Raw genomic sequence first — 24649 nt, forward strand, 5'->3', positions numbered from 1 at the left:
CTGCAAATGCCTAGCAGCTCTTCAGGTGTGACACCGTTGGTTATGGAAGCAGCTTGTGAGTCATCAGCCTGAGCTATTTTAGCTACGAGAAGCTGAGATATTGTGGGGCATGTGACTTTGCTGACTTGCCAGACAAAAAGGACAACTGAAGAAAGGGGTACTGTTTCCTAAAAAGTCGGTAGACAGATGCCCATTGCATAGATAAGACTTCAGAACTTAATGGGGCCAGCTAATGAAGTAAGTCCCCCAAATTCCTTTAATGAGGCATAGGTTTAAGGAGGGAGTCTTTTTCTTTGCCCCATGACTTCCTAAAGATCATTGGTTTCAGAGAAGTTACAAATTGTGGTTGTAACAACAGCTGGAGATTCACAGGAAGGGCAGGAAGGTTAAGGACTGGTTATTCCAAATCCCATTAAGTACATATGGTGAAAGAGTAAGAGAATAATTAATGGTGTTTATGGAACAGGGAATCTACTTGGCACAACTCTTATAATTTAAAAAATAGGGCTGTTGCTGGGTACAGTGGTGCATGGCTTTAATCCCAGTAGCTCAGGAGAATGAGGCAGGAGGATCAAGAACTCAAAGCCAGCCTCAGCAACTTAGTGAGGTTCTAAGCAACTCAGCAAGACCCTGTCTCTAAAATATATATATATATATATATATATATATATATATATATATATATATATATATATATATATATATATAAATGGGTGGGGATGTGGCTCAGTGGTTGAGTGCCTCTGGGTTCAATCCCTGGTAAGAAAAAAAAAAGAGAAAGAAACAAAAATAGGGCTATAATTCACATAACCATGTAAGTTATCTATTTTAATATAAAATTAAATGTTTTAAAAATATATTCACAAAGTGGTACAATCAGCCCCATTATCTAATTCCAGTACATTTTCATTACCCCAAAAGAAAACCATTAGCAATCACTGCCCACTTTCCTCTTCTCTTAGCCCCTGGCAATCATTAATGTACTTGTTGTCTCCACGGTTTTTCCTATTCTGAACATTTTACATAAATAGTATCATAAAATACATGGCCTTTTATGTCTGTCTTTTTTCACTTAGCATCATATTTTTAAGATTCATCTTTAAAATATTGTTGGATGTATTAGTAATTTATTCATTCTTATGGCTCAAAAATATTTTGTTTTATAGATTTACTAGATTTTTTTACCCATTTATCACTTGACAGACATTTGTCTTGTTTCCACTGTTTGGCTAATATGAATAGTTCATTGACTTTTATTGTTTTTTTCACTTTCTATTTCATTTATTTCTCTTCTCATCTTTATTTATTCCTTGTCTTCTGCTTGTTTTGGATTTGATTTCTTTATTATTTATAGTTTCTTAAGATGGAGGATTATTTTATTGATATGACATTTTTCTTTTTTAATATAGTCACTAGGAAATATATGTTTTTCTTTAAGCACTGATTTCACTATATTCTGTAACTTTTGATATGCCCTGTTTCCCTTTTCATGCATTTCAAAGTATTTTCTAATTTCCCTTGTGATTTTTTTTCTTTGACCCATTGATTATTTAGGGGCACTTTGTTTAATTTCTTGAATTTGTGGATTTCCTAAATTTCCCTCTGCTATTGATTTCTAAGTTTATTTATGATTGATCAAAGAAATGCTTTGTATGATTTAAATTTTTAAATGTATCTATGTTTTTTGTGGCCTATCAGGAGGTCCATCCTGGAGAAAACTCTATGTGCACAGGAGAAGAAGCTTCTTTCTACTGTTATTGGACCAAATGTTCCATGGATGTCTGTAAATCTAATTGATTCATAATATTATGAGTCTGATGTTTCCATTTTGTTCTTCTGCCCGGTTGCACTATTACTGAAAGTGGGGAGCTGAAATCTTTATCTACTGTTGAATTGTCTATTTCTTGACTCATTCCTGTTGGCTTTTCCTTTGTGCTTTTTTATAGGTGTGCACATGTTTACAATTATTATAGCTTCTTGATGAATTAACCATTTATCATTATATGTTGTTTTTTTTTAATGGTTTTGGAGTTGAAGTCTATTCTGTCTGAATATAGTATGGTCACTCTATTTACTATGTTTGCATGGCATATTTTTTTTCTACTTTTAACTTATATTTAAATCTGTAATGTATCTCTCATAGTAAGGCTATAATCGAAAGAAAAAATTTCCATTCTTCTAACTTCAATCTTTAGATTAAATAGCTTAATACATTCATGTTTGATGAATTATTATGTATTGTTACACTGCTATTTTTCTATACTTCTATGTATTTTTCTATTCTTCCATTTCTTCATTACTGTTGTGTTTGTGTTAATAAATATTATCTAGTATACTATTTTAATTGATTTTCTTTCTAACTGTTTATCCTGAGGATTTAAATTACACAATGATATATAATAATCTAGTTGATTTTGATACAATTACAGAAGCACAAAAGTATTTCCTTTATATAGTTTTATTCCCTCCCCTATCTTGTGTGTTATCATACAAAACTCATCTTTATACGTTGCTTGTACATCATCAAATTGTATAATCGTTTATTTTATAATTGAGTTTTAAATCAGATGGAAAGGTTAAAATACAAATACATTTATATTACCTTTTATATTTACTGATTGTTATGATTTGGATCTGGAATATCCCCCGAAGTCTCATGTGTTGAAGGCTTGGTCCCAAAAACTTGGATCATGAGGACTCTGACCTCATCAGTGGTGGATCATTTGATGAGATAAGACCTAGTTGAAGGAGTCGGTCCGTGGGGGCATGCCCTTGAGAACTGTATCTTGTCCCTGGCCCCTTCCCCTCTCTCTCTTCTTCTGAACTACCATGGGGTAAGCTGCCACCTCTGGCACAAGTAACCACTCCCATAATGTTCTGCCTTGTCTGCATCCCAGAGCAATAGAGCCAGCTTGCCATGGACTGAAACCATGAGCCAAAAAACCCTTTCCTTCAATAATTTGTTTTTCTCAGGTATTTTGATCATAGTCATGAAAAGTAATACACTTGTGTAGTTACCTTTATCAGTGCTTTTACTTTTTTTTTTTCACATGAGTTCTTGTTTTGGTGTTGTGTACTTTTCTCTATTTACTATTTCTTGTGTAACAGGTTTGCTAACAATGAACTTATTTATTTTTTGTTTATCTGTAATTGTCATAATTTCAAAATTTTAGGGGATAATCTTGCTACATATAAAATTCTTGCTTTCCACGTCAAGTGTATTATCACACTGACTTGTGGTCTCCATTGTTTCTGATGAAATATCAGTAATCTACTCTCATTGTAGATCTCTTAATTCTCTTTTACTGATTTCAAAATACCTTTGTCTTTTGGCATTTCAGTTATGATATATCTAGATGTGTTCATTTGGAGTTTAGTTTTATTGGAGTTAGATGAGTTATTTGGGTGTATATCACATTTATGAAGATTTCAGTCATTATTTCTTGGACTGTTCATTGTGTCTTGTTTTTTCTTTCTAGTTTCCTTGTGAAACTCCTAGTATGATTATGTTGGTGTGTTTGATGGAGTCCTCATGGTCTCTGACTTGGCTATTTTTTTTCACTTTTTTTACTTTCTTTTCATGAAACTGGAAATCTCAATTGGCCTACCTTCAGGTCACTGAATATTGCTCTGTCTACTTAAATCTTTTGTTGAAGACCTCCATGAATTGTTCCTTTTATCTATTGTACTTTGCAACTCAAGTACCTGTTGGGTTATTTTATATATTTGCTTTCTTCTTGTTGATAGTCTCTATTTGTTGAAACATCAGTCTTATGCTTTTCTTAGTTCTTCATACCTGATTTTCTTTAGATCTTTGAATATATCTATGATAGCTGATTTAAGTCCTTATCCCAAGTCCAATATCTGAACTTCCATTGGGGTTTTTCTACAAACTGCTTTATTTCCTGTGTTCGGGTCATACTTTGTTTCTTTTACAAAATGCATATATACAAATATGTGTATAAATTTCTGAAATATCTATATTTTAGACACATAGTGTAGCAATTTTGAAAACCAGTTTCTTCCTCTATCCCAGGATTCTTTATTTAGTGACTTTTTAAATTAATTTTATAAAGGGTGTGCTCTTTGTCATGTGCGACCATTGAAGCTTGTGTTCAGGGAGCTGAGTGGTCCTCTAGACAGAGATTTTCTTAGTTTCCTGAAACTGATAAATTTCACAGCCTTTCCCAGAATACTTCGTGTGCATTTTGGGGCATATCTTCAACAGTAAGAAAATTGATAACTTCTCTTTCTGCCCTCCAAAGCCTAAGGTTAGACATTGATGAGAATTTAGGGACTTTTCAAGTCCTCTATGGGTATGTACAGCCCAAGTATACACACAGTATCATGCATGCACATTCCCAGGAATATTTGAAAAATTTTCAAATATCTTGTAGATACTTCTTCCTCCAGCTCTTAGTTTGAAATTCTGTGGTATGCCCATTGTTTGTCTACCTATCATCCACTGCCTCAAACAGTTATAATATTCAGCAATTGCCTTGTTATATTTATTTATTTATTTATTTGAAAAATGCCCCTGGGAATTTGTCTGTTTTCAATCAGCAAACTTTGAGTCAGGTCAAACAAAGAATCAGTATTGCTGATTCCTTTTGCCTATGAACAGAGCTAACACTTGTCCAATGACTTCTCAACAAAACAGCCTTAATTGAAGAGTCTTGACACAACTTGTGAGACACCACTAATTGGATTTCACTTGCCATCTGCTACACTATACCTGACAGAGCCCAGTAAAATGTAAATTCAGAACAGATGACAGAGTGAAGGAGAAAACAACCCCTTCCTGATAATTGTGGTTACCCAATCTGGAACCTGGGAAGGAGGAGAGCAACAGTATCTAGAGGATTTCTTTTCTTGGACTAAAAATATTGGAATTGGACAAATAATTGACTATATTTTATTTTATAAAGATTTGAGGTTTTATCATCATGGATGGAAGGTGAGAAAGAAGGAAAACAGGCAATATCTTACACTGGATAATTTTACCTATGAAATATTATTTTGACAATTTTTATCATTGATGAAGACATATAAAAGTCATATTTAACTATGTTTATATTGAAGCTTTAAATATTCAGCAGATTTAAGATAACTGTTTTCCTGATCCATGAGAGCTCACTGTAAGTATATTTTGATTTCTCATATTATTAAAATGATTCCCTGAAAAAAAGGATGTAACCAATCTATGCAGGATAAACCCCATTTATCTTAGTGGGAAAAAACTAAAGTGAACTAACTTAAAACTTTTAAAGCACTATCTTTAATAGAGCTGGACCACTGAAAAGGATTGAATTTACTTCTTCATCAGTAACAAACCTGGGAATCTGACCATTTCAGGGAGGAAGTATGAGCACCACATCCATATTGAGCCATCCCTATTCTAAATGAAAAATATACTCAGTTCATGAAACTGCTTTTCAGAAACCAGAGATTAGGAAATTCATTCATTTGTGTCCTCATTCATCCATTCATTCATTCTCTATTTGTAAAATGAGTGCTCTGTGGCATGAATTGCTTTTGGAGCTGGGAGTACAATTACTGAGCAAAACAGGTAAGGCACATATTATCTTAGAACCTGAACTCTAGCAGTGATAACAGAACATTAAACTAGAGGTATATATGTAACACAATGATGCTAAGTGTAATGAAGAAAATAATATGCAAGAGATTAGAGAGCAATGGGTTGGAGGAGGTGGGGAAAAGATCCTCTCTAATAAAATGATACATAGCAGAAACCTGAAAGTATAATCCATGTATATTTGGGGAAAGAGACTACCAGGTGGATGAAAGAGTAAATGCAAACACCATGAATAAGAGATGTGCTTGAGACACAAACACAAGTAGTGTTTGATAAGTGATAGAAGCAAAGGGAAGGTAAGAGATAGATTAATTCAGGGTGGTAGCTATGGGCCAGTTTGTATAGAACTTTTAAGGATGAATCTCATTTATAATGAGATTGGGGCCAGAGGATTACATTAGAGAAATGACACAGCATCAGGCTATTCTATGAAAATTTGACCATGATAAAGATGTTTAGGGGTGGTCAAGAGTGGAAGCAGTTGTTGAGAGGCCCTTGCAGTGGCCCAGGTAAGAGTTTATGGTAACCTGGCCAAGGTGTCAGTAATCAACATGGCAAGTTGTAATGGTTTTCACACATTGGAAGGCAGGGACTGTTATGTAACATTTGCTGTTGGGTAGGATTAAGTGTGTGAGATAAGTATATATGCAAGATGACAAAGTACTTAACTTGAGCAACCAAGTGAAAGAAAGAGTTATTCAGAGTGAATAGAAAATAGACCATTGCTCCTCTAACCTTCTTTGTTTATGAAACTAAAAATAGTTATTTGACTTTAAATTTCCTGAAATTATGGGTGTATGTGTGATTCAGCTTAACAACACAGAGAATTTGGTGAAGATTCAAGCCAATGCAGAAGCTTCTCAGTAATAAAATGGATTAGAGTCATGTCAAGAAAGAATAGGAAAAAATAAGGAAGAAGAGCAAGACACTAGAAGATCACTTTTTTGGTAAAGACATGTCCAGACTTTCTCCAGGTCACTTGTTTTCATTTGGGGAAAGACCTATGTTCAAATTCTTGATAAAAATAATTTGATCATGAGTAGGTACATAAATATTTTGAACCCCAGTTTCTTCAAATATTAAATGGAGACTGTTTTTTTAGGATTACATTATAAATATATTCTTTATTCTCTCTGATTTTTATTTTAGTATATGAAAATCTCAAGAAAGACCAATACTGATAGTCTAATGTATACCTAAGGTTTTATATAACAAGTTGTTACTGAGATCCATTAAATATAGGACATGATGATAAGTATTAAAGCAGATTCATAACATATAAGATGCAATACTCTCCTCGAGTGATTTTTAATCTAAATCTGTAGTTAAATAAAATCTCTGGGCAAAATTTGATGGTGATGTAAATGTTAGTGCTGAAATTTGCTTTAAAAATGCCAGTGTTTGTTGATCACTGATGATGGATGTATTAGCATTCCACTGTGACTAAACTTCTGAGAAAACAACTTAGGAGGGTAAAGCTTTATTTTAGTTCATAGTTTCAAGCTTTCCTTCCTTGTCAGTTGACTCCATTGCTTTTAGACCTATGATGAGGTGGAAACATCCTGATATCAGGTTGTGGTAGAAGATATCTGCTCACCTCAAGACATCCAGGGAGCAGAGGGACAGAGTGGAAGGAGCTGGGGACCAAATATCCCCTTCTAGTGCATGCCCCTAGTGACTTATCTCCTTCAACTAATCCCCACCTCCAACATTTTCCATGGTCTCCCAATAAATAATCCATTCAGTTATAAATCTGTCAAGGGATTAATTCATTGATGAGATTAGAACCTTCATGATCCAATCACTTCCCCAAGTCTGAATATTGTTTCACTGAGGACCAAGCCGTCCACACATGAGACTTTGGGGAACATTTCAGATCCAAACCGTAACAATGAGGCATTTTGCAAGTGCCTTCAGTGTGTAATGTCACTTAATTTTAAGAGAAAATATCCTGTGTGTTATACGTGAATATTACTCTCAGGTAGAGGTTGAAAGTGATCAAAGTGAATATTGTGGCTGAATTTATATAGCAAATGGTAAAATCAGACTTCAAGAACACAGGCTAACTGGGGATACCTGTGCGAACTTTACACCATTTTGTTTTCTCAACTAAGTTTAGAGGTTGGGGATGTTGCTATGGATTAAAGTAGTCAGTCGAAGAAAGACTCAAGAAAGGGCCAGGACTTGAGAAGTTTCCCAAAGGTGAGACTAAGAATGAAAGAGCAGAAAAGGATGGGGGCTGCTGACATGGTTCCATGGGCAGGTGAGAGGCTCTGAGAGTTGAGAGACCACAAACTATTCTGGGAATGACAAGGAATCCTGACTGACTTGTAGGACTGGGTTTGTGTTAGGGGCAGTAATAGAAGACTAAGCTGGTAGGTGAGCTGAAACCAGTTTGTAGAAAAGTTTGAATGTGGGTCAATGAAGTTTTCGCATCCTCCTTTAGATGATGAGAGGCACTGGAAGAATTTGAATATCAGTTTAGAATTCTGTCATATTGTGAAGGAAACACCAGAGACAGGAGATGAGAAAATGAAGGAGGAAGTAGTTGGTGTAATCTGGACATGAAGTGATAAATCTTGGACAGTTTTCTCCTTATGAATTTGTGTTTCAACGACCAAATCCTATGTCCTGCCTCGTCTCCCGTCTTTTCCTCTTCTTTAACTTTCTCTTTCCTTTTGTATGTCTTAACTTAGAATTATGGATTTTGAAGGAGAAAGTCCCCTGAGATGGAGATAGAGCATTCTAATACTATATTGCAAATAACAACTGTGAACCAAGCAAAATTAAAAAATTTACCTGAGATTACATGGTAGCAAGGTCAAAGCCAAGACTCAGGCTCACTTTGTTTCCTGACTTTCTCTTCTGCACTCTGAACGCCATTTTTCTTGTCTTTCCATTTTCTTCCTCTAGGGCTTCAAGGAAAAGGTGCTTCAAAGTTCCAGGATAACACTTTCCATTCCTTTTCTTAGGATGGTATTGGCAGTCAGCCTTGCTTTCAGGGGACAGGATGAATGTTTTCTAGCTACTGAAAGCCTCAATCAGCAGAGATTACTTTTCTGCACTACTGTTCCTTGCCCCAGGACACTCATGGGGATTTTATTATATGCCAGTGTTAAACATAGTGACATCCTCTGGAGGAAGAGCAGAATCACTTTCCTGCCTCTAGAGTCAGTAGGAAGGGGAAGACTTGTGACTCTCTAAAGATATTTTTTGGCTTGATGAACTCATCAGGGACGTGTACAGGTCCAGTCTGCTTTTTGGTCCATAACGAAACATCACCTTAATATAAAAGAAGCCTCTGAGGCATAGGAAAAAGAAACAAGTAAACTGCTTATGAATTTTCTTTTCTCCCCGGGAAAAAAGTATATTCTGGGTCCTAGAGCTCATTTAAAGGACTCCAATTTCTGATCATCTTTGAGGGATCTCAGCAGTAAACTTCTGTATCACAAATTTTGCATTTTGGATAGGAGAACAGAACTCCCTTTACAGCTTTATAAAAAACAAATATTTTTCTTGATGTCAATGGCTTTGACCTTGCCGTGAAGTTTTTCTATTAAGTGTTTCTCTCTAGTAAGGAAAATACAGTGACTTTTAATCAAGAGCTGAGTATAGCAGCATAGAGGAGGCCCCTATCTCAGACAAAGATAATCAGGAATAATTGGTATTCCATAATTAAATCTTTTGAATTGACAATATACAAAAAAGCCACTACTGGTTTAATTTAGATATTGACTATCCGAGAAGCAATATTCTGACAGCAGTAGGCTAGGGAGTTGAATTTCATGTCTTCCTTAGATAAAGATGAATTAGTTCACTGTCACATGCTGATCATTGTGCTTTGTTGGTGTTGAGAGAGGAACAGACAAGACAGACGTGATATCTGCCTTGAGCTGCCACTTGGTAATTTTCCCTGGCACGTAAATGCCTTGGAGACTTTGCTTACTGCTATGATCCTCAGGATAAGCATAGTATCTGACACATAGTAGGTGTTTTATTTGGACAACAAATGTTTTGTGAAGGAGTGAATAATATGTTTTTGATATGATATTTTTGTCTTTTGAATATCAACCATTTTTTTACATCAACTTGTCAAATGTGAAGGGGACTATTAATTTTACATCTAAGAAACTGAAGACAAAGATGTCAAGATTTCTAAGGTGGTCAAGTCATGTATCAGATTCACAGGAAATCAATTTTTAAAACATCAAGCAGTAAAATCCTTTCTTTGAACAAAATCTAATTTCAAAAGTTTAATGTGCAAGTCAGATAGAAGCTGGGAGGTACTGTTTGGTGGCAACTCCAGGTCCTTCCCTTTTGTGCATTTCTTCCCCATCATTTATCCCTTGAAGGCACTGGATTAAATACTTAAAAAGCAGTTGAGACTTTGGGGCATGTTGTAAATAACCTTCTTCTGTATTGCATAGTGTACTCAAATCCAGAAGCTAAACTGGCTATGTGGTCTTAGGCCGGTTACTTAAATGTCTCTAATCTTCTGTTTCCTCATTTGAAAAACTGGAGTTACAATTGCAAATGCCTACAGGATTGTTGTGAAGATTGATGGAGATGATTCTTATAAGTAACTAATGAAAGCTATGGTACAAAATGAGAGCTCAGTGCATGGCAGCTATGATGGCTGTGAGGAAGAGGGTGGTGATGGTGATAGTGGGGAGGAGGAGGAAGAATGGTTTGTGATATCTGGCCTAAAATGATGAAGTGGACCTCACTTGTTTTTCACAGGGAAGAAACTTTTAATCTTCAGTGAAATATGATAACCATCCATTTATTTTATGTGACAAAGATGACAATCAAGATAAAAATAAAAATGAATGTTGAGAATAATGTGTTTTGGCTCTTGTGGTGTCCAAACCATTTATTTTGCTTTTCTTTCTCCCTCCCTCCCTCCCTCCCTCCCTCTCTCTCTCTATCTCTCTCTTTCTTTCTTTTTTTCTTTCTTCCTCCCTCCCTCCCTCCCTCCCTCCCTCCCTCCCTCCCTCCCTCCCTTCCTTCCTTCCTTCCTTCCTTCCTTCCTTCCTTCCTTCCTTCCTTTCTTTCCTTTCTTTCGCAGTGCTAGAGATCAAGCACAGGGCTTCCTGCATAAAAGACAAGCACTCTACCACTGACCTATGCCCTCAATGCCTACTTTGCTTTTTAATTTTTTAAATTGTAACAAACATTCATTGAGCACCTTTCATTTAGGACATCTAAAAACATAATTAAATTCTATTTTGCTTTTGTTAACATACATTTGTTCAATGATTTCTATGGGTGAGGTACTCTTTCAGATTTGGTGGACTCAGAAATGGACAAGTCACTATTTTTTTTTTTTTTTCAAGGGCTAAGTTTCGGAGTGGATCAAACCATTACAATATTTTACAATAAGTTCTGAGGGAGCCGTATTCCCATATTACTTTCACAGAAATTGAAATGTTCGGGCTGAAGTTGTAGCTTCAGGAGTGCTTGCCTAGCACATGTGAGATACTGGGTTCGATCCTCAGCACCACATTTAAAAAAACAATAATAAAGTTATATCCATCTACAACTAAAAAATGTTTTTTAAAAAATTGAAAGTGTTCATATCTCTAGTCATTTTGCTTGCCTGAGCTTTTAGCCTAGTTACCTCTAAAGACAGGCTAATTAAATGTGGATAATAATTTGTTGGTACCTCTCTAAATTTGCAGGTCAGTTTGACTAGATATAAATATAAATATAATCGATGTCTCATATTTTCTTTCTTTAAATATCTTCCATAATACTTTGACTGTCCCCATTCAATTTTCTTCTAAAGTGTTGTCGTCAAAAAAGAATAATTCAATCTTTCCTATATGAACATATTCTCTTATCACCTAGATTACCAATAGTTTTCTTTTTCTTTAAGATCCAGTGATATTCTCATACAGTGTCTTGGTATTAATTGTTCTGGATCAGTATGGACTCAGGTACATAACACATTGTTTTGATATGTCATTTTGAATTTTTTTATTATTTCATAAGAGTTTGCTGAATGTAGTGTTTTTTTCCTGATCCTTAGAGATATATTAGACTTTACTTTTCTTTTTTAGGAATTGATATTTGTGTGCTGGACGTTCCTTGTCTATTTTCAATATTGATACCATTGCCTCAAATTCTAAATGGCTTCATTTTCTTAGAATTAAAAAAAATGTCTTTCACTTCACATTATTTCTGTTTTATGGCATTATTTGTCTTGTTTATTAGCTCTTGTGTTCTTTCTAGGCTGGATTTCATTTACAAGATGATATTTTATTTTTTCTCACCATTTGTTGTTGTCAAATAATTTCTTAATTTTTGAGTTTTTCTAATTCTTGCTTATGTTGTTTTTAATGAATTTCAGAATTTCTATCTTTTTAAATGGTAACTTTTTAAAACTCTTACATGTGTATAACTTTCACAAGGAACAAACATGGTATAAAAATTGTATCTTTCACTCTGCTTTCTCAAATACCAATGTTTTACATATCCATATAATAATTAAAATTAGGAAATTAAAATTTATATGCTAGAATTTATATACATCATTCATACTTCCATAATTGTCTCAGTAATGTCCTTTTCTAGGATGACGGCATTGCATTTGACAGTTATATCTTTTCATTCTCCTCCAGTCTAGAATTGTCCCTCAGTCTTCTTTTGCTGATCTTGACATATTTGAAGAGTACTGATAAGTGATTTGTAGATTACACCTTCAATATGGGGTTGCTTGGTGCTTCCACATGACAAATAGGTTGTGGTCTTGGCAAGAATACTACCCACATTAGTGATCTTGTGCCTCTCTCAGTGCATTATTGCGGAATGGATAGGTCTCACTCACTGTGATGTTAACTTTGATTGATTGAAGTGCTATCTACCTACCTTCTACAGCATAAAACTGATATTTTCCCCTTCAGAATTATTAAGTATTTGTGGGGAGATACCCTGAGTCCATGTAAAGGATGTGTCCCTCATGATACTTTCACCCACTAATTTTCACATCCAGTGATGATTCTTATTTGCAGCAATTACTGTGATGTTTGCCACATGATAACTTTTTATTTTCCTCACTCCTTCCATATTTTACAACTGGAATTCTACTGAAATGGTGAGCTATTCCTTCTCCCCTTATTTATATCAATATGAATACATGAAGATTAGATTTATTCCATGAATTATGACCTATTATTATTGTTTATTTTATTGTCACATCTTGACCATATTCGGCCACCATGGTCCCCTTATAATTGATCTCTGTGTCATTTCAACATGTCACCATTATCTTTGAGTTCTTCCTTATTTTCTGGAGACATACTAATATTCCACATTGATATTCTTCTTTTCCTGTCCCAATTTTGGAAGCAGGAATTTCCCCAAGAAACCTGATTCCTTTCCTTGAACAATGGCACTTAGGGTTTTTTTTTTTTTAATCCATATGGGCAACAAATATTCGAAAATCTGTTCCATGAAGCTGAGTTCTTTAGATAATCAACATTACTAACATTACATTTTTGAGATTTTTTACAGCATTAGATTTTTATTTTATATACATAGGATATTATAATTTTTAAAAGACTTGATTATAGAGTAATGGGGCAAGTCAACGAAAGTACCTTTGAATAACAATTTAAGAGCATTGATTTAAGATATTTGGATGATAAAGATATTTAAGATGGATGGTGATATTTTCCTTATTAGATGGGTACCAGTAAGGTAATAATCTATATCAGCTAGGACTTTATATCATTGACAATAATTTTTTAATAATTTTTCAATGAAATATTTACCACTAATGATAAGTAAATATGGCAGTACAAAAATAGTGAATTTTATAATCCAGATATGATACTCTGGACAGTCTTGTGTCATTTCATTTTCAGAACAAACTTAGGCTCTTTTGTCTCTGTAATGTTTCTGATAGCATGTTCTTCATGAACAGTATATTATTATTGATAGTAATAATAATACTTGTAGGCCCAAGTTCTTCCCCTGGATTTCCATCAAAAAGCTTTTAAGTGCCTAACCCTCCCTGCTTTTTGCTGTATATAAAAGCCTACACAGGTCCAGTCTTTGCTAGGTGTGGTAGTTAAGTCCCATCTACCTTCCCGTTTTCTAGCAATTTAACCACTTACATATGCTCACCCTGTTTGTAACTGTTCCATTTAAATTTCCAAGACTACCCCAAAAAAAGGTTTTCATGTTATCCATTCACTATATGTGACTTTTTAGCGTTGTGTAGCAGTGGCCATTTTTTTTTCAGGGCTGATAGTATCTTGAGATGTTAATGAATATACTAACACTAACCCTATTTATAGTTCCAAGGAGCTGGCTCTTGAATATTAGTCACTCACTACCTTCAGCTTGATGCATGGACACTTCTTTAGTCTTAATATTACAAATTTTACAGAATGTCAAGAGAGATTCTGAGAAGGGACCTAGCTAAGATATAATCATTCTTTTGCTATTTTGCAATAATGTGGTCGAAAAAAAGGCAATCAGAAATTTTAGAAATAAATTTTCCCCAGGGGTTTTTATGTTGTACTTTGCCAGAGGTAAATAATCTGATTTTTATATTAATCCTCTTTAGAGAATACTGTATTGCATGAGGATGGATTTCTAGAAAGCAGCATCTTTTTTTGTTGTGTTGAATTCTCTTATTGGAAAGAAAATTTCCTTGAGACTTATTTGAAAATGTAAGGTGTGAAAGAAACAGTAAAATGAAAACCAGATTTATTGTGGTTTTGGTATTTGCATAGATCTGCTAGAAGTTGTATTTTTTACCTATCACTTTTGTTTTGCTATACTTTGTAATTCTATATTTTTGTTTTGTTTTGGGTTTTTGTCTTTTTTTTTTTTTGAGACAGGATCTTGCATAATTGCAGTCTTCTTGGTTCACGCTCTCAAGTCACTGGGATTACAGGTGTATGACACAAGGCCTGGCATGTACTTTCCAGTTCTAAAATGATCCCCAATCACCTAGGGTTTCCAGAATGTTGGTGTGATTTTCCATGTTGGAAAACCCCTGAATCCACACATAAAATTTCCAAGAATTTCTCTTCTAAAGATATTTGCAATATATTAATACTGCTGTGCTACAGTCTTACATCTAAGCCATGATTAAATGATGGTACCATAGTGTACTTCAGGATTATCAGCCCTCCTGATAATCTTGTTTTCTTCTTTATCAATATGTAAATCTGAAATATTTTATGCCTCATTCATTTTTCTATATGACATATCTGTTTTGAATTTTCAAAGTGTAAAAGTGGCAAAGAAAATGGGAGATAAAAATTTCTTTCTCTTAAATGTTTGCACTTGCAGTTTACAGTGATGAAGAACTTAATAGAACAATCAGTGATACCAGAAAATCATTAAATTTAATAGGTGTTTTCTTACAGAGGAATATATTAGTTGATACAGGACAGTCCATAGCAAATTGTTTGTCTCATGGTATAATTGAAATTCTTTGTTATTTGGAAAGAGTGCTGTATTTAACCTTAGCTAGCCAGGATTTATTTATAGGCTTGTGATAACATGATTTCTATGGAAAAACACATTCCATAATGCATGTTGAGAAAAGAGTACCCTGAAATCCAGTCTTGACTTCCCCTGGGGGAGCATCTGAAAGCCGGGGAAGCATCTGAAAGCCCGGGGACCCCAAAAGAGGATTTTGCGGTGTGTATGCCTGGAGCGCCATGAATTATCAAGGCCTTCTATGATTGTCCTGTTGTAAAATCTTTGAAATATATTTCCCAATGTAAATCATGTTCTTATTTCTAGATTGAATTTAAGTATGGATTATTGAACTCTAGTAAAAACACTTTTCTTTAAAAAAAAAGAAAGAAACTGAGGTCTGTGCATTGGACCTGTTTCTTATGACTATGGTATTGTTTTAGGTTTTCCCACTAGGCAGAGCTATGAAATGGATGTGTGAATACACACACATGTTTATATCTATTTCTTTATTTACCTATCAGTACATAAAAAAACTGTGAGTTCATGCTGATACTTCTGATTACAACACAACATTGCAGAGTTAATGCTTATTTGCAACTCCTCCCCATGACAGTGAGAAACCTAGTTGTTATTATTCATAATTGATTCACTTATTTTCTCACTCCTAGAATACACATAATGTAGTTTTAGAATTGCTAGCTTGGAATTGTATACTGCTGTGAAAAACAAATTTGTATACTGTTCTTTTTGTCTTTAGCTTACAGTTTATTGCTAGAATTTTGTTTTCCAAAGTTACCTATCTCAGTTCTTTTCCTCTTGCTTCCTCAGTATTATTTATTTGTCATAGAGTTTAAGTTCATGAATAAATATTTGTAATTTATTTGGGTTTTCTCCATGGTTCTCTAATATTTGATTGTATTTATTTATATATTCATATGAGCTTGTAAAAAATTAACATGGTTGGAAAAGTTGGAACTATACACAAACATTCGGTCTAAGAAGTGTCTTTTGCCCTTTCTCTTTCTATCCCACTTCCATTCACACATTCTTTATCCTTTATACCCTGTTTCTACCCCCATAGATAATAAATTGTATTAATTTGATCCATTGTTCTTGTATTTTTTGTACAAATGAATAAATGCACATGGATTTTCTATCTCCTCATTCTTACATATGCTTTTTATCATTTAACTGTATATCCTGAATATCTCCAATCCATATCAGCCCACAGAAGCTACCATACTTTTGTTAAAAGTGATGCACAGTACTTCATTTTTTGGATGCAAGAAATTATGCAACTAGTCTCCTATTGGAAATTTAGTTGTCTATGCTAATATTATATCCTGCTACCTTATTGAACTGCTATTGTTTGAGTTAATCAGTGTTCTTCCAGGATTTTTCAGGTATATGTTAGTACTGTCTCCAAGTTCACATGATTTTTTGTCTTTATTGATTCAGAAGCTCATTGATGTCTCATATAAATTCATTAGGTAATACTTGCAGTTACATGTTGCATAATGGTGGACATCTTTACCTTATTCCTGATCCTGTGGAAATTGTTCTGTTTCTCCATTAAGTGAGAGATTTCCATGAGAGCTTTTAGAACTTCTGGTTTTAGAAATGAATGTGAGTTTTTGCGTGTATGTGCATATATGTAAATATGCAGTATCCATCAATTCTTCTTTTTTGTTGATTGTCAGGTACGAGTGTTAAATTTTTCAGGGTTTTTATTTCTTTATTTATTTCTAGCAATTGCTAATGTAGAAATAAATGTTTGTTCTTGATTTTTAAAATATTTCTTTTTTCTCATTCTGACACTATTTTGTGAGGGTTAAGAAAAGACTTAAAATTTCAAAAATTAAATAAATTAATCTTACCCACATCTGGTAAATTATATTAGTGGTGTGAAATGTCAGCCAGTTGTGATAGGTGATGGCCAGCTGGCTGGCTAGTTGCTGCCACAGCCTAAGGTTTCACAGTTCACTTATGTGTGTGTTTGGCAGATTCTTCACAGATAGCTGTTGGTCTGGTGACCTTAGTGCAGAAGTTGGCTTGTTACAATGAACACATATCTTTCTTGTGTGGGATCAAGCACTGTATGAAAATGTAAATCAACTGAAGACCTATTCCTTAATGGTGCATGTGATATTGTAGGGCTGTGCTGTATTTGCAGCCATGTTGGCCCACTCCTTAATCTGTTCTGAAGGGATTTAAGCTGAAGTTGTCTCTTCTTTGTGATCTTTTGAATTGCCCCATTGCATATTTGAATGAAATCAGTCTTGTCAAATTAGAGCTGAAATAAAATGCATTTTACTCTTCACTCTGTTGTTCTTCTTAGGCAGTAAAGGTACCTGAACTGTATGGATTGTACAAACTCCACCTAAAAATATACAAAAGACTAAGATAATAATAGGGAAAATGGGGATGGACAGGTGTGTACGCGTGCGCGCGTGTGTGTGTATGTGTGTGTGTAGATCTCTTTAAGCTTCAAGGAGGGAATCCAGAGATTCCAGATACTATGTATTCTAGCTGCTGGAAGCTTGGGGGAATAAAACTCCTTTTAAAGAAATTGGTTCCATTACAAATGTTAATTTTCTTCCTTTCCTTAAGATACCATATAAAGCACTGCTTTTTTTTCACTTAAATGTGCCCCCAAATTCCCTTGGTATCTTGTTAGAATGCAGATTCCAGGGTGGGACCCATGGGTGCTGCTGGTGCTTTGGTTGTTGATGGTACTTTGAGGAGCAAAGGACTAACGAACAGGTGGATTAGATTTATACAGATCTTTGTTCAAATGTCTACTTTGGACAATATCTTGAACAAAGATGAGGACAGCATCTATTCAGTTCTGGTTCATCTTTTAACGACTTCTGTGGTGACCAGCCTTGTGGTAATCAATTTCTGGGTTCCTAAAGGTGGGAAGGAACAGCTGGGTTTGGTCTCTCTTTTTTCTCTGCTCTCAGATTTTGACTTTGAGAGTTTGAGTGACAAAACTATGTGAAACATAATAACACATCCCTGGCAACCCTGGTTGTTTTTTAGCTTTACAACAACCCAGGCCTTAAAATGAAGCTGCCTTTTGTTTTATCCTCTTTCTTCCCTTTGTCCATTCAAGCAATATTTATTTGGAAAGCTCAGGTGCAGTGTCTGGCCCAACTGGCCCCATGCTGTTCTGCCCTGTTCTTGAAGCTTTCATGTATCTTTTTGCCTTTACAGATATTCTCCCCCTGCACACTCGCTGCCTCCTGTTCAGAGGATGTGCAGTGAATGATGAAGCCGCTCACTAAATCTCAAACACGCTGCTTCCCTTTAGGCTCCAGAGCTTGCTGTGCAGGGGCTTTAATATCATCAAGCCTGGCATCATTCATTCAGTCTGATGGGCCCTGTCTCTCTATTTTTCAGTCAGAGATGGATGGGAGATTTTTGAATCATCTTCTTTTCTGATTGCACCTTATAAATTCTCTTTTAGTAAGTGATTTGATTTTCCTCTTTCTTTTTCTGACTTGTGCTCCATTGTTTGCTTTTGGAGTCCTGGTAGTTCAGGGTCTGTTTCCTAAACCCTTTAGTGATAATACTTTTTTCTCAGTTTTTGGGTGATTCCCATTCTTGGAAGACAAATAAGATCTATAGTTAATATTAGGTGACATTGTTTCCATTGAGAGTGTTTGACCTTTAAGGTTGTGTTTTACTCCAGATATTATACAGATGCCCGTATACAGGGATCTTTTAGTTGAAACTGGTACTGCCAACTCACTCTTTTAGTTTCAGAGAATATGTTTTTGTTTGGTCATAAAACAGACATATTCATGTATACCAGAGGAAGGTTTTTTTTTTTATTTTTTGCCCCCCTCTTTAAGGGAAAAACATATGTCTCACCAAATACTTCAGTTTTAAAATTTAGATGCTTCTTAGACATAGGCTGTAAATGTCTCAAAAAGCAGGCAGATAGTGTGTGGGTGGAGATCTCAAAATAAGAATAGGCAGTAAAGGTTCTTGAACTGTATGGATTGTACAAGCTCCACCTAAAAGCATTCAAAGTCAATGCAAAACAATTAGGGCTAATTCTGGCCAGGGATCCTAGTTTTGCAACAACTCTTAGAATTAGGAATCTGGACAGGGAGATCAAATATCACTTTGGATTTTCTGAGAGATGCCATAGAATGTAGGAGCTTCCTGGCTAAAACTGGAATGTCCCTGGACAATCTGGAGATTGTGTACCCTGTACCTAGCCTGCTGTGAGCATATAAAGTTTATTTATTTATTTATTTATTTATTTATTTTTTATTGTTGGTTGTTCAAAACATTACATAGTTCTTGACATATCATATTTCACACTTTGATTCAAGTGGGTTATGAACTCCCATTTTTACCCCGTATACAGATTGCAGAATCACATCAGTTACACTTCCATTGATTTACATATTGACATACTAGTGTCTTTAATGAGACTTTATTTAAACTAAACCTTAAGAAATAAGGAGGACTAGTTGGATCAAATGACTATCTATACTAATGAAAAGAAGGTGCATTATTTTCTCCTTATGAGTTTACAGTTTTTAATGGTGAAAGACACCAATGATCACTACTTTATTCTTCTTAAGCAAACCAAGATTTCAGATTCTATTTGAGGGATGACCCCTTTCCAGAAATTATAGGCACTGCATTTATTGCAAGCCAGTCATTTCTGTCCATCTGCTAATTTTCTCCACATGGAAGGAGCAGCTGTCATTGCAGAAATGCTACAGTAGATAATAAGATGGGGGTGTATTTCATCTTCTAATGCTTACAACAAATCCCTGGGAAGAGCAGCAGAAGTTCCTCTGACTACAGGATACTCTGATATTATTAACAAAATACCAAATGAGTTTGGGATTGGAAAAAAAGGGATTTTCTTTAAAAGAAAAAGTACTGAAGTTAGATGTAGTACATATTGTAATAATCTGCAGTTGCATATAAGAACTTTTGAAACCATAGGCACACACAGAGATACCCTCAAAATCCCAGCCAAACACAGAGCCCTAAACACAGTGCAATCATGTAAAGCCGCATAAACTATTAATACTAATGAAATGATTCATTGCTTCCACCTCTGCAAAGCAAATAACAACCAAACAAAACTTTCCCCAAACTAACAGCTTTCCTAACTTCTGTGTATCGTTCACTAATCTAATTTCTCTCCCAATCTAGGTGCTCAAATAATATTAGATGCCACCCTTTCATTGGCACTATCTAGCATCCCAAATACTGATCAAAAACTTCTGTTGATTATTTCTCTGAATTATTTTCTTACATAAATTATTTTCTGTTCAACTCTACTACCCCACCCTTAAGTGTGCTCTAGTCAGTTGGTAATGAAAATTGACCACAGCCTCTCCTTTGGGGTCCTAGAAAAGATGTTTTTCTCTTCCATTCAACCTGCATAATTTACCTGATTGTTCTTCATATGGAAAAATATCATTTCAACTGAACCTCAAAATAATCCTGTGAAGTAGGTTAGGCATATCTGCATTTTATCCCAATGAGAATATTGACTCTTAGAGAGGCCCCAATATCCCATAATCAATGACACAGCTGGAAATTGGAACTAGGTCTTCTTAATCAAAGCTCAGTCTTCTTTAGCACAAAATTTCATTTTTTTTTTATTTTGAAGAGTTTCAATCTAGAATTGCATTTATGCTGTGTGGTAACCTGTGGACATTCTCCATGTAGATACTGTCCCTGAAATTGTACTCCTTGGAGCATAGGAAAGAAGACAGAGAGAGTGTTAACACAGAATCACTAGCTAGCTTATAATGACTGCATTTTCATTTATACAACAAAAATGCTTTTAAAGAACACCAACTAATTTCATCACAATCTGTGTAACAAAAGAAAAAAAAAATCCCCAGTGTTGATGGGAAGCCAGGTCAAGGCAAGGCAAATCACAGAGCCATTAGAGAGAATCCTGAGACTTTGGGATATTGTGCCTGAAAATATCTTGATATGAGAAAGTAAATTAATTTAAATGCAGAAAAGAAGTTCAAAAGCAAGTCTGGTATGCAAGACCCTTTCTATTGCTATTGGTTCTAAAGATCTGCTTCATATTTTATCTGTACCCTTAGTGACCAGCAAAATAGATAACCCCTGTGTCTAGAAGTCATTGCTATTAAGAAGAGGAAAGGAGAAAAAAATAAACAAGAGCAAAAAAGCCAAAGAGGAAGAGACACAAAACCTACCATTTCACAAGTCAAAATATTTTCATGGTGAAATCAGAATAAATGATTAAAGATTTTCCAGCTGACAAGCAGCAGGAAACTAATATTTAAAGATAATTTCAGAAACATGGGGATTGAAAAGTAGTAAAAGAAGGAGGCCGAACCTTCTTTCTTTTTCCCCCAAGCTTTATTGAAAATAAGATTGGTTGTTTTAAAAATACAAAATGTAACTGACTCTGCAGTTAATTGCTAGTGCATTTATCTATTCCAAATTATTTATTAAATACCAGATCTGACACAGTTCCTATATTAGAGTTTTGATAGTAACCAGAAACTGACCTTGCTTCAAGAAAACTCCCAATGTAACAGGGAAGACAAAAGAAATAAAAATTAGAAAAGAAAAAAAAACATTCAAAGTGGGTTTATAAGGACTGTCATTAAGGGAACTTCAGGATGCTATTGCAACAAATAGAAGTACATAATGCAATGTTCTGTGTGGTAACCTGTGGACCTTTGGGCAATTCAGGAAATCTTCTGAGGCAAGGCTGATACCCTGAAAATCAAATAGGTGGGAATGGCTGGAGATCTGGGAGTCCTGGTAAAGGGACAGCAGAAACAATTGCACAGAGGAAGCTGTGAGCAATTTGATATGCTGGAGTATGGAAGTATGCTGGTGAAGGGAAGTGGGGAGCGCTGGCAGAGTTAGGTGATAGAAATACTGTACTGATCCTCTTAATCTGTAGCACATTTCTTGTTAATCCTATTGAGTACCATTTTAGCATGATTGCCAGGAACCTGTCCTATAAGTGGGCTATAAAGTAATTTGGTACTTTTGAATGTGAGTATAACCATTCCTTAATGAGTGAATGGTTGATTTTGAGCTCATTCTAACTCTAATATACTACAGTGATATGTTAGTCAGCTTTCCATTATTGTGGCAAAAATACCAGAGAAAATCTACTTTAGGGAGGAAAGGTTTATTTTGCCTCATGGTTTTAGAGGTTTCAGTCCATGTTGTAAGGCCCCATCACTATTGGCCTGTGATGAGGGAGAATATCATGGTGGGGACGCATGGCAGAGCAGAGCTGTTTACTCCATTGTGGTTGGGAAGCAGAGAGTAGGAAAGCCAGGCACCGGGAACAAAATGCACATTTCAAAGTCATGCTCACAGTGACCTACTTCTTCCAAGTAGGTCCTGCCTTCTAAAATTTTTATCACCTCCCAATAGTACCATTGGGTGGGGACCAAGCCTTCAAGACATTTGGGGACATTCCAAATCCAAACTATAACTGATGCTATCTTTGAAAAGAGACTTTGATATTCTGGGTAAATATCAAGCTTTTGAGTCATCTACTATCTCTATGGAGGGAAGCAATACAATCAGGAAAAGAGTATAAGGGATAGAGACAAACAGATCTGGTCTTCGGTTATCTTGGGTCCCTTATTGAATAATTTCCAAGTCTCAGTCTCTTCATCAGGGTGTAATACTATCCACCTCACAGAATTATTGGACCAGCTGGAAATATCATATGTGATATAACCAACAGCTCAGACTGAACTGAGTTCAACTTAATTATTTGTAGATTCAAAGGGTTTTGAGATTAGAGAAATGCACTGAATGTGTTCTCATGATGTGTATTGTGGGAAACTACATTTCTCAAACTTTGTCTTAAAACTGATAACCCGACATTAAGTCAAGTATGGTTTCCAGTTCCTTTTGGAGCTGTAAATAAGCAGGACTCTGGGAGTTTAAGGGACAGATCTGCAGCTTTTTGGACATCTGGAACTGGTGCCAATTGGGCAGAAGTCAAAGGGAAGTTGAATTCATTAGTGTAATTGTCTTGTTGAGTTTTATTTTCTCAAGCTATTTCCATCTAAATACGTATTTATTTGCTTATTGTTTGCTTCTGCAGTCACAGATGCTCACTGAGAGGGGAGGACTTGAACAGACAGTGGCTCTCTCCCCAAGCGCATCTCCAACCAACCATTTACCATGCAAAAGGACTCCTTCACTACCTGTGCAGCATTGGCCGGAGTCCCGTGGTGAGTCACTTCTGTTTCCACATTTGTGCCTGGTTCCTTGTACCCTCCAGGAAGCACATTAGCTTCTGTCAAGTCAAGGAAACCAAAGTCCAAAGACTTATGTCTGTCCAGCTCTAATGGGACGGGGGTTGTTCTTGGGGCTTCCATATCAAACTATCACAAATTGAGTACCTAAGGACAATGAAAACTTTTTCTCTCACATTTCTGAGGGATAGAGGTCTGAAATCAAGGTGTTGTCAGGGCCATTTAGATCTAGCTTCTGTTGGTAGCCAGCAGTCCTCAGTGTTCTTGGCTTGTGGCAACAGAACTCTGGTCTCTACTCCTGTCTACACAAGGCCATCTTCCCTATTTCTAACTGTGTCCACATTGCCCTGTTCTTATGAGGACAACGGTCACTTGGTCTAATTCAGTATGGTTTCATCTGAGCTTTATTTAATTTGCCAAGACCCTATTTCCAAATAAGATTATGTTCACAGGCACCAATGATTACACGTCTTTTGGAGGGACATAATTCATCCCAAATATGGGGAAAGTATTGATGTCATACTCATTGATTAAAAACTGGTTAAGATATTACATTCCATTCCATTTCCTGGGTCTTGACTTTCCAGCTATCCCCCCCCCCCCCAGTTATTGAAGAAGAAATAAAATGTGGATATTACGAGGTAGTATTTGGAGAAAATCTTCTAGGTATTCATATTCTTGTTCAACTAATACTACAAAATTCTAGCACTTATGATAATTCTGACACTGTTTTAAGTACTTTCAGAGCTAGACTTTTCTTCCAAGCTTCTAGCACTATGTAATTGATGACAAACAGACTATTAGAAACTAGACTTAAAATAAGAAAAAGGAAATGGCAGTCAAATAACATATGGAAATGCTCATTTATTGACTATAAACTATGAAAAATACTTGTCCATGAAAGTATAGTGGGGCTTATGTTCAATTTAGAGTCCTTACCTAACCTAAGAAACTTACAGAGTGGACACACCAGAGAATGTCCAACTTAATCATCTGTATCATTATCCAGTTTTTAAACATCTACTATGTAATCCAAATGGTGCCACATTTAATGAATATTATATATATATATATGTGTGTGTGTGTGTGTGTGTGTGTGTGTGTGTATCATAGACCCTTATTTAAATCTCAAAAGAGATTAACAGGTAAAGTGATTTTCCTGAAGTATTGAATGTGGCAGCATTAGAATTCAGTCCTTATGTGCATTTCCATCCTGCAACCCCACCTTTCTTCATTACCTCCTCTTTGTCAGAGCATATTCGGGGTGACCAAGATTATTCCCAGGTTCAGCAATTCCCTAGAAAGACTCACAGAACTCAGAAGGGCTGTTGTACTAATACTACAGTTT

The 24649-nt window shown here is 35.5% G+C and overlaps 1 protein-coding gene across 6 annotated transcripts in view; it reads left to right on the forward strand.

The window, feature by feature from the left end:
- The window catches only part of AGBL1 (AGBL carboxypeptidase 1), a 798986-nt gene that overhangs the window by 391640 nt on the left and 382697 nt on the right, over positions 1-24649 (forward strand). For all 6 annotated transcript variants that reach the window (XM_081290638.1, XM_081290637.1, XM_081290639.1 and 3 more), the window contains exon 19: positions 23148-23277. In XM_081290638.1, the coding sequence (XP_081146764.1) occupies positions 23148-23277 (130 nt within the window). The remainder of the gene's footprint in view (positions 1-23147; positions 23278-24649) is intronic.

This window comes from Spermophilus citellus, assembly GCF_964194105.1.
Source record: "Spermophilus citellus genome assembly, chromosome: 4".
In the NCBI taxonomy this organism is placed as follows: domain Eukaryota; kingdom Metazoa; phylum Chordata; class Mammalia; order Rodentia; family Sciuridae; genus Spermophilus; species Spermophilus citellus.